General features: G+C 41.0%; 1 protein-coding gene across 3 annotated transcripts in view; it reads left to right on the top strand.

The window, feature by feature from the left end:
• The window catches only part of Adk2 (Adenosine kinase 2), a 92,580-nt gene extending 82,161 nt beyond the window's left edge, over positions 1–10,419 (top strand). For all 3 annotated transcript variants that reach the window (XM_080286132.1, XM_080286131.1, XM_080286133.1), the window contains 2 exons: positions 5,273–5,359; positions 9,661–10,419. In XM_080286132.1, the coding sequence (XP_080142258.1) occupies positions 5,273–5,359; positions 9,661–9,788 (215 nt within the window). In that variant the 3' untranslated portion in view covers positions 9,789–10,419. The remainder of the gene's footprint in view (positions 1–5,272; positions 5,360–9,660) is intronic.
• The last annotated feature ends 110 nt before the right edge of the window (positions 10,420–10,529 follow it).

Consider the following 10,529-nt stretch of genomic DNA (forward strand, 5'->3'; position numbering starts at 1 on the left):
AACTTCAGTATTTTTTATTTTTTTCCCCTTATTGTTGATGACTAATGTCTTTCTAAAATATTTTTTTTTTTTTTTAATGAGTGCACCAAAAGTGATTCCTGGTGAAATATGCATGATGCTGAGTGGCCATTATTCACATGCTGATTAGGTCAGAAGTTTTTGGTTGATTGGTAATGAGGACAATCAAGTGGCTTAGTGGCAATCTTTAGTGTTTAAAATTTTTAGGGGGAGCATTTGGGGGTAATACTAGTCGGTTAGGTTAGTATGCACTGTGTATCCAGTCGATGAGATCATATGTAAACACACTGTCTTGGGTGTCTTAAGGCAGACACATTTGTAATAACCTATCATTAAATATATTTTTAACAAAAAATATGGGGCTTCTAGAACTTAACCCCCTATTTTACATGTAAATATATATCACGTTTTTCTGCGAAATTGATTTTGCATGAGGTTCTGCATGACCTATCTCATGTCGTATTTTATTGGACAGCATCGCAACCACATCACTCTCCCAGGTGCAGGAACCGTGTTGGACCGAGTGAGATCGTCATAGCTGTATTCTCCTCGGATTTGGGCCATTTTGAACAGTTGGTTCCATATTGGACGTATGCAATCGTATTACAGAAATATATTGGATTTTTTATTTATGGTCTCCATCTTCAACATGAAACGTCTTGGACAAGCCTGTCTTGGACGCGAGGGTACTGTACTCAAATGTTGACGGAATGGTATCCAAAATTTTAGAGATAAACGACTATACCAAAGAAATGGAACCTCATATTATTTGCCTAGCTGAAACAAAATTAATTCCAAGGATATCAAATGACACCCTAAGCTTTGAATATTACAATATATGGAGAAGAGATAGAAATTTGAAAAAAGGAGGAGTTATGGTATTAACCAAGAAAAATCTACAAGTCAAAGAGATACGACTAGATATACTGTACAGTCACAAGTAGAACTGATTGCATTAGAGACTGACACATGTGAAGGGAAAATAATTGTGGCAGATTTATACATGCCACCCAAAAAACTACTTGGGGAAAGAGGCACATATGAAGACTTAGCAGAAAGTACAATTCAGAGATTAAAAACCCTACTACATGGACTGGAAGAGAAATCTGAAAGAATTTTATTAACTTATGATCATTTGCTTTAGCATAATCTTACCAAAGATAGTGTTTTGTTTATACAAGGTGGGGTGGGCATGCATCTGTGTAGTCTGATGATAAACTTTTTGGGGAAATGACTACAGACGGGGACCATTCTCCAGGATTATCTTGCGTAAATTGTTTTTATTTACATTATTTTTATATGTTTATTTTATTATATATATATATATATATATATATATATATATATATATATATATATATATATATATATATATATACAGTGCTCATCAGAATTATTGAGCGCCCTGCGTCCCTCCTAAGAAACAAACCTTTCAACATTGAAAAAACATATAAATAATGCATTTTATTTACCTTTAGTGCTTCGTAGGGTAGCCTTTACGTTTCTTCACGGACCTGAGACGTCTTGGAAGTGAAAGGGCGAGGCTCTTGAGGTGCTGGAGGGGTATTTTGTCCCAGGAGTCACGAATTGCAGCTTCCAGCTTAGGCAGAGAGCTAACGTCCTTCCCTTGGAGACTCTTCTTTACGAGGTACCAGAGGTTTTCAATCGGGTTGAGGTCTGGGCTATTTCCTGGCCAGTCAGTCATGAATGATACCTCGCAGTCACGAAGCCAGTTGGTGACCGATTTGGCCTTGTGAGCAGGTTCACCGTCCTGCTGAAACACTCGTGCACCTGTTAGCTCGAATGAGTCTGGTAAATGATCACACAGAAGCTCCAGGTAAACATCCTGATTCACTCTGACATTCTTGGGAAGCACAACAAGCTTCCCCAAACCTTGACCCGAGAAACAAGCCCACACCATGAGTGAATCAGGATGTTTAACTGTGCTTTCTACATACCGTGGGTCAAGTGGGTCACTACCTTTGCGTCGATACACACGTGCTCCTCTGTTACAGGTAACACTAAACGTTGCCTCATCAGACCACAACACTGACAAGCATTGCTCCTCACCCCAGTTTAGATATTTATTAGCAAAGTCAAGCCTATGAATTCTCTGGCTCTTGGTGAGAAGAGGCTTTTTCACAGGCCTATGACTTGTGAAACGAAGCTCATGCACCCTACGAGACACTGTTCTCACAGACACCTCACCAAACACTTCTGGGTTGCTCTCCTTAATTTTCCTTGCACTCACACGAGGATTAAACTCCACTGCACGTTTTAAAACATTAACAGACCTTGGGGAAGTTTTCCTAGGCCTACCAGACCTCGGTTTTTTAAAACATTAACAGACCTTGGGGAAGTTTTCCTAGGCCTACCAGACCTCGGTTTCTTTGTGGGAACTTCACCACTGTTTTCCACCCGAAACCGTGCACACCAACGACGCACTGTCGATCGTGCCACACCAACCAATTCACTAATTTCCTTTGTCTGGTGGCCTGCCTCCTTTAGAGCAATGATCTGGGATATGATTTCACTCGATAGTTCACGGGTAGGTGCCATAACAAAGTTGTGAAGACCAAAACACTGCGGGACACTCAGTAAAAAATGGCGCAATTTGAGAGGGACACTCGGCGGAGTTCCTCTCTCTCAGGCAGCCCGTGGACGACTGAGGCGGGAACCAACCAGCGTGTCGGAAGGCCTCAGGCTACCGTGACGTCATGCTCGGAGCTCAAACTTGTGGCTCAATTTTTACCCCCCAAAATGGGTGATTCTTTTTTGGCCATAAGTATTGCGCGCCCAGCGGACAACGCTGAATAATTTTGACGAGTACTGTATATATATACTGCATATATCTCTCTCTCTCAGGTATATATATATATATATATATATATATATATATATATATACATACAGTATATATACCTGTACTGTATATCTATTGCCAGACGCCACAATCCCGTAAGGGGTGGCCATTGACTTTGAGTTATTTGTTTTACGGGGAGGGGCACTAACCCTGCACCAACCCACTTGCTGACACGTAGGGAGCACGTATGGTTTGGTTATATGGTTACCACCTAACGTTGTAAATGGTTTCATGGCTTACAGGAAACCATTTGGCTTGTCACTCAATGTAATGCCACCTGTAATATGTACCAGGTATATATATATATATATATATATATATATATATATATACATATACATACATACACACACAGTACCCTCGCGTCCAGCACGGTAATATTGTCATGCATGGGTCACGTGTTGGACCAAAAACGTGTTGGACTAACAATAGAGCTTATGGGGAAAAATGAATTATGTCAGCAACCCTCGGAAAAGTCACCCTAAATACCTACCATACACCTATACATATATTGGTACTATTGTAATTATAATAAATGGTACTGTGCTATGAATGACAACTAACCTTTTAGGATAGTGTTGGTGGGCTTGCTGGGAATGGAAGGTGGTATCCAAGGCTGTAGGTAGTCCTACTGGGTCTCTGCAGGATGGCTGCTGGCGTCACTAGCGGGTAATGGCTGTTGCTCCTCCTCAACCTCCCTCATAAATCCTTCAAAATCACACTCAGAATCACTATCTTCGTCCACAGCCATGGAAGGTCCTGCTTCTCCCTGTCCTAGCACTGTAATCCTCGGCAAAGTGCATGCTTCTCACACTGTTGCCAGAGCCCCGTCTCGTGACTGTGGAAAGTGATCGCTGTCGCTGACTCGGTAGAGAATAAGGAGAAGCAACTTTGTTTATAAACTGGTACGCACGCTGATGAGAAGGGTTTCAAAACGATTGATATTTATTCTAAAATATTAATATGTATTCAGTGTCAGGCTAAATGTTCAATGCTGTAGTACGATACATTCTCTGTCGAGTCGCCTGGGTTTTGGTCACACTGTTTTGCCCGTCGTATCCTCGGCAGGAATCCGTCCAGTTGAATTCCAAATGCCTGTGGTATCGTCGGCAATTTTACCACGTTACCGTTCCGATTAACCATCGTATCCTCGGCAGACCTGGTATGAAGTGCCGTGTGATAGCCTTTGGCTGCCAGGATCTTGTCTTAGTTTTTTATTATGATCACGTTGGCTTCATTCATGTCGTAGGCCTTGGCAGTGTCAACTTTCCTCTCCCCTTTCTTCTTCCTCTCGATGCTTTCTAGCTTGGTGGACTGAGGGAGGTGCCGACGCTTCTTGGGGTTCTCAGAAGGCTTCCTAGGCATCGTGAGTAGGGTAAAATGCAGTAACAAGGGCAGAAAATGCAGCAAGAAAAAAGCACCTTCCAATGCAATTATGTGACTGAGTGGCGCTGTGGTGGGAGAAATTTAAACAAAACATCACGTGACACCAGAAGCATTTTTAATTGGGCGGCATCACGATCACGTCACAATAGCGGGCGGGGAAGGCTACTTGATCAGAAGTTTTCATTGTCTATTATCATCATGGGAATTTCCAGTATGACTGTGTTGGACCGGGGGTGATCGTGCTAGAGTGAACTCTGCGGATTTCGCCCACTTCTCGGAGCTCTGTGCGTGTTATGCTAACACACTCGTGTTGCAGTAATTAAATTGTATTAAATAATACTAATTAATTGCTCTCCGTGCTGGACTAACACGTGTTGGACGCGAGGTTACTGTATGTATATATATATATATATATATATATATATATACAGTATATATATATATATATATATTAGGTGTGACCTCAGGGTTGAGGGACTGAACAGGGAGGCTGCAATGGATCGTGCAGCATGGAGAGCCACCATTAGGTGACCAAGGCCGACACATTCAAGCATGTTGGAGCCTTTAAAAACGAAAATGAAAACGAAAACGATATACAGTATGTATATATATATATATATATATATATATATATACAGTATATATATATATATATGTATATATATGTCCTGGATCCTTTCGGGGTTTATCTTTCTGCGTAAAACGTGTTTAGCTTAAATCAGGTTCACATAAGTTGAGGGGGTCTACTGTATATAAGAGACTGAATAGGAAGGCTAGCATTTCAGGTTGTAGGATTGATTACATTTGGGGTGGGGTTGGGGACAGTTATATTGGGTTCAGTGGTCAAAGAGGGGACTTTGGCTTGGAGGCTTGGAGAAGATGCTGTACTTTACCCCTTTTAATGTGTAAAGATAGTGTTTCCATTACACAGTATACAGTTGCAGCTGAACTGCCACATTAGAAGTGAGTGCATTGTGTTTATTTATTTACTGTTTATGCTTTCAGGTGGTAAAGTAACAGAGTTTCCAGTTGTCAGACTGACTGATGAGATGTTGATTGACACCAATGGGGCTGGAGATGCTTTTGTTGGAGGTGAGTATGTCCTAATACAGGTATTACTTTAGACTTATGTAAGAAACAAGTAATTAAAGGTAATGATTTGCAGCAAGGAATAACATTATCCTTATTTTGCTTGTAAATCTGTTCCAGATTAAAAGTAGATTACAGTTGGAGTATAACCTCTGATGTATGTACTGTACATGTTCAGATAGTTGGAGTATAACCTCTGATGTATGTACTGTACATATACAGAACTGTAGTACAGTACCTCTTAAGTTTACAAAGTATGTAAATCTACTGCTTGTTTCCAGAAAAAAAAAGTCCTGTGCTTGGGTAATGGAAATTTTTTCCTGAATAAAATAATCTGGCAGTAATCAGAATTAAAGTAAATAAATAAATAAGTAAATCCAAAGCATAAGGAGTTGAGATTTTAATATGCCTTTGTTTCATTTATCAACAATACATTTATCATTTAAGTAACTTTTACTGTCTTCATTCACTTACTAGTAAAGGTTTCCCCCGGCTGAATACAATTTCCCGGCATTAGGTCATGGTAACCACCATCCACTCTCTTGATGTAGTGCTGCTTGCTGCTTCCTTCATTTTTATAATTCCTTTTCGGTGTCTGCCCCACTCACATCCTATTTCTCCCATCTTTCCTGTCACATCTTATTACTCTTCTTTCATTTTCAAGTGGCTTTACATTGAGTATCAAGCATGATGGTTTCCTGTAAGCAAGAAACCAATTACAACGCTGGATGGTAACCATGTAACCAACCCGTACGTATTCCCTACATGCCAACTGGTAGGTTGGCAGAGGGTAGTGCTCCTCACCATAAAACAACTATGGTATTTGCTGGCCTATATGATGAACTTTGTTCCCCCCAAAAAAAAATATATATACAGTACAATCCCAGCTATCCGGTATCCAGACAAACAGAATACTCAGAATAACGGGAAAATTCAAGGGCTGGTAAAAATGTCAGGAAGTTATAACTGTGCGCCAATTTGAATGGACTGCCAAACTGCCGTTTGATCGTGTCACGCGAGGCTGGGTGAAGTCAGACAAAGTGAGGTGAAGGCATTTCCGGCTAATGTAAATCCCTAGCAAATCCTCTTAACCACCCCTCCTCTCCCCCTCTTTCCCCTACTTGAATTCAGTCATCCTCCACACCCTCCAAAAATCACCAGTCTGCTTTTTGCCACCAGACAATAAACAAGCTTTCTTGCTATTGTGTTCCTGTGATAGACAGTAATTTGTACACTCCAAAATGCCTAAAGTTCAAACTAAACGTAAGCGTATCGTGCTTACCTTGAAACAGAAGCTGGACATATGCAACAGACTTGAAAAAGGCGAACATTATAAAACACTAATGGCTGAATATAAATGTTAATAAGAATGAAAGTTTACTTTGTTGGAAGAAAAATAAATAAATAATATGCCTGCATTTCATACGTACATCATTTATTTTATTTTCTGCAAAACAGCTGAGTGGCGGGTGAGGGGTGGAGTGATGGAGGTCAGGTGGGGAAGAAGAAGAACAATCGGGGTCAGAAACGTAAACAAAACTCACGTGGGGGCACAGGTGTCGTGATAATTCTACAGTGCAGTCTTAACACATCATCAGTTCACTAATAAATGTTCAAGCTTTTATTTCTTTATTTTATTTTTCAATTTTTATGAGTACAGTACATACTGTATAATGAATACAGTAATTCGGTAAACAGTGGACTGGTGCAATTTGCAGTACTGCAAATTGCTAGACATTGCACGCATGTGCGTTATGACCATGGTGTGTGTTTACAAGGCAGTTTTTCAGGTGGAATCTCTTAGTGTAACCCCTAATGTGACTGGTGAGTACCTGAACTGTATTTACTGCTGTGATAGCCTTTGTATAGATTTGACTTGAAAATCAGAAATACGGGAAAAATCTGTAACCGGGAAGGTAAATTCCCCAAGCCACCCGGTTAACTGGGATTGTACTGTATATCCAATAGGCCTTGGTCATCTGATGGCAGCTGTCCAGTCTGCCCTTCCTCTAGCAACCACTCTGTTCAGTCCTTTATCTCCGAGGTCACCCTCATCCCGGGTCTTTTGTGGTCTCCTTGCAACCCTATCCTCAGTGTTCACAGCTCCTGCCCTCCACACCCAGTTCTCATCCTCCATCCACTCGACATGCCCAAGTCATTGCATTATACCCCTTCTCGTTACAGCATATAACATTGAAATCCCATCCTTTGTCCCAGCTCATTATTCACAATCCTAACCCTCCAAACCTGTCGTTCAAGGATGCACTACACAGCCATCTAATCATTATCATCTCTGTATGTTTAATCCTATTAATATCCTCTTCCTTTATTGCCCAGGTATCACTACTGTACAGCATTACACTCCAAACACATGCTGCATGATGCAGCAAGGACCCTTAGCATGGAGGGAGGGCCCTCTTAATGTCTAGAGAGGCAACAGCTCTCTGAACTTCTTCCAGTCACACCTTACCCTAGCTGTAGAGCTAGCTCCAACCCCACGTGTAACACTCATTAACTCTCCTCCTCTTACTGACTCCCTTCAACCTCTGTCTCTTCGCCGCACTGTTGCATCTTTATCTCTTTTCTATCGCTACTTTAATGGTCACTGCTCCTCTGAACTGTCTGCTTGCATTCCTCCACCTCTACGACGGGCGCGTAGCACCCGTCTGGCAGCAAACTCTCATCCCTTTTCTGTCCAACTCTCTAATGCAAGAGTTAACCGTTACTCCCAGTCTTTCATTTATGCAACAGGTCAACTCTGGAACTGTCTCCCTCTGTCTGTATTTCCTGCTGCCTATGATCTCCAGTCTTTCAAACGCAGTGTGTCCAGGCATCTCAAAATGATCGGATCTTGAATTTGGCTCTCTATTGTATTTTGTTTTTCTCTTGGAGGGAACTGTTACTGCGGGCCATGGCCTTTGGTTCCTTCTTCCTCGCATTAAAAAAAAAAAAAAAAAAAAAAAAAATGTCCTCCTAATAATAAACTCCTCCACACACACAAGAGACTCCAGCAGTCAGTCCTTTCCCACCTCTCTGTCTGTGCTTGCTCTCCCTTACATATCCTGCACTTTAAATCAATGTTACATCACAGCATACCTCTAGTACCACTACATCTTTTATGCAGCCACTTACCATGAACACTGTGCGAGCTGGAGTTACTTCCCACATCCTTGTGGCAAGTGCACAAGGCCATACTCCTTTTTGGACAGTTCCGCCACACCCCTAGATAGCATCACTTTCATTTTATCCGTGCTTACTCTCAAATCCTTGTACCCCATAACATCACCCTACTTCCAAAATCTTTACTGTGTCTTACTGATTCTCCGTTACCAATACCATCAGCAGCATACAGCACCTCCCATGGAACTCCAGTTCTGAAGTCATATGAGAGAGTTTCACGCACCATGATAAACAATAAGGAGGTTAAAACTGGCCCTTGATGCATGCAACCATTCATGGAAAACATCACACAAACAACTGTTCACTCTCACCTGGGTGTGAGCCTCCTCATTAATAGCCATACCCATTCTAACCAGCCACTTTTTAACCCCAACCTTTCTTATTGCCCACTTCACCACCTCCCTAGGATCTCTAGCAGAGGGCTTCTCCAGACCAACAAAAACAATGTACAGCCCTCTCTTCTTGTTTATCCTGAAGCTGTTGGGCAGTGAATATTGCATGAGTGGTACCTTTGCATGGCATAAACCCAAATTACATCTCATCAGTATTCACTCTTTTCCCTTATCATACCTTCCCGGACTATCTCCATTCCCTTCATTATCTGGCATGCCTCTGTAATTTCTTCTTTCCAGGGCACCACCCTTCCTGTTACATACATTTACAATCACGTCCTTCAACCAGTCATGTGGAATACACACTCTTGTATGGTATAATTTATCCAATCAGTAATTAACCCACTTCTGTATCTCCTGAGGCCTTCAGCATCTCAGCAGTCAACCCAGACACACCCACTGCTGTCCTGCATAATGCCAGTTGCCCCCCTCATGGTATCAACGTCAATCAAAAGCCAAAGGCTAAACACTGAATCTGCTGGCTCAAAACCATCTCTGTTCCATCAAAGTCCATATTCAGCCAGCAGTTATAGTGGTAGCTCAAAGCATCCTTAATATTCTTACTGTCCACCACTGCACTACCCTTCCTTCATTATTCTTCATGCACTGTAGCAGTAGATATTAGTGTTATGTACACCGTATATATATATTTTTTCATTGTATAGGCATGGTAAATTACAGACTGGATTAGTGAATGTAACATATTTTGTGTCATTTATATTGTGTTGGCAGGGTTCATGTCGCAGCTGGTGCAGGGGAAGGAGGTAGAAGCGTGCATTAAGTGTGGTATCTGGGCCGCCACGGAGATCATCCAGAGATCCGGTTGCAGCTTCCCGCTCGACCTTATGTATGAGGGCTGATCTCATCTATTTTGTTACACTGCCATGATCTTTTTAGTGTATTTCATCAGTCCTCAAACTCTAGCCACACTGCAGGCTGTATTCTTGTCAGTTAACCCATTGACCCTGGAGATGTCTTTTTCGTTTTATTCCTCCTATCTCCTGACTTTTTTATCTATCCAACATAAGATGAATACCTTAATAAACCCTCTTGGTATGAGAGGCCTTTCTAAGCTAAGTTAAATTGCCAGGTAGCAGCAAAAGTAAACTGAAAAGGATGTCAGACTAATTCAGTGGGTTAAGAAGACTCTGTAGCACTTTTTTTTTACCCATTCTGTTCAGCATACCTCAGCTTAGTATTCTCATGTGTGTTATGCACTGTGTACAGGTATTATGAAGACATATAACATACAGGAGAATAATAAGGTTTAATGTGCAAAATAAATTGCTAAGGAAGGGGCGCTAAAAATCTTCCTAAGCTGATGAGAATACCAGCCTGGAATGCCACCCACTTGCCAGATACTGTATTTTATATATTTTGAATAATTTTATAGTTCAGTATTTCATCTATAATTATATAATGTTTATATAATTGATAGATGATGATGTCTGATTGTAATAATGAAACTGTATTGTATCGTGTACAATATTTGTTTTCTATTAAATTTTCCTAAATGGTTATTGTGTATTGTTACTAAATAAAGTTTTAGTGATTACCATATACAGTAATTGTTTTCCAAAGAAAAAATCTTGCTCTTGATT

This window comes from Coenobita brevimanus, chromosome 110 (genome assembly GCF_032717465.1).
Source record: "Coenobita brevimanus isolate Jiangsu-jjx chromosome 110, ASM3271746v2, whole genome shotgun sequence".
Lineage (NCBI taxonomy): Eukaryota > Metazoa > Arthropoda > Malacostraca > Decapoda > Coenobitidae > Coenobita > Coenobita brevimanus.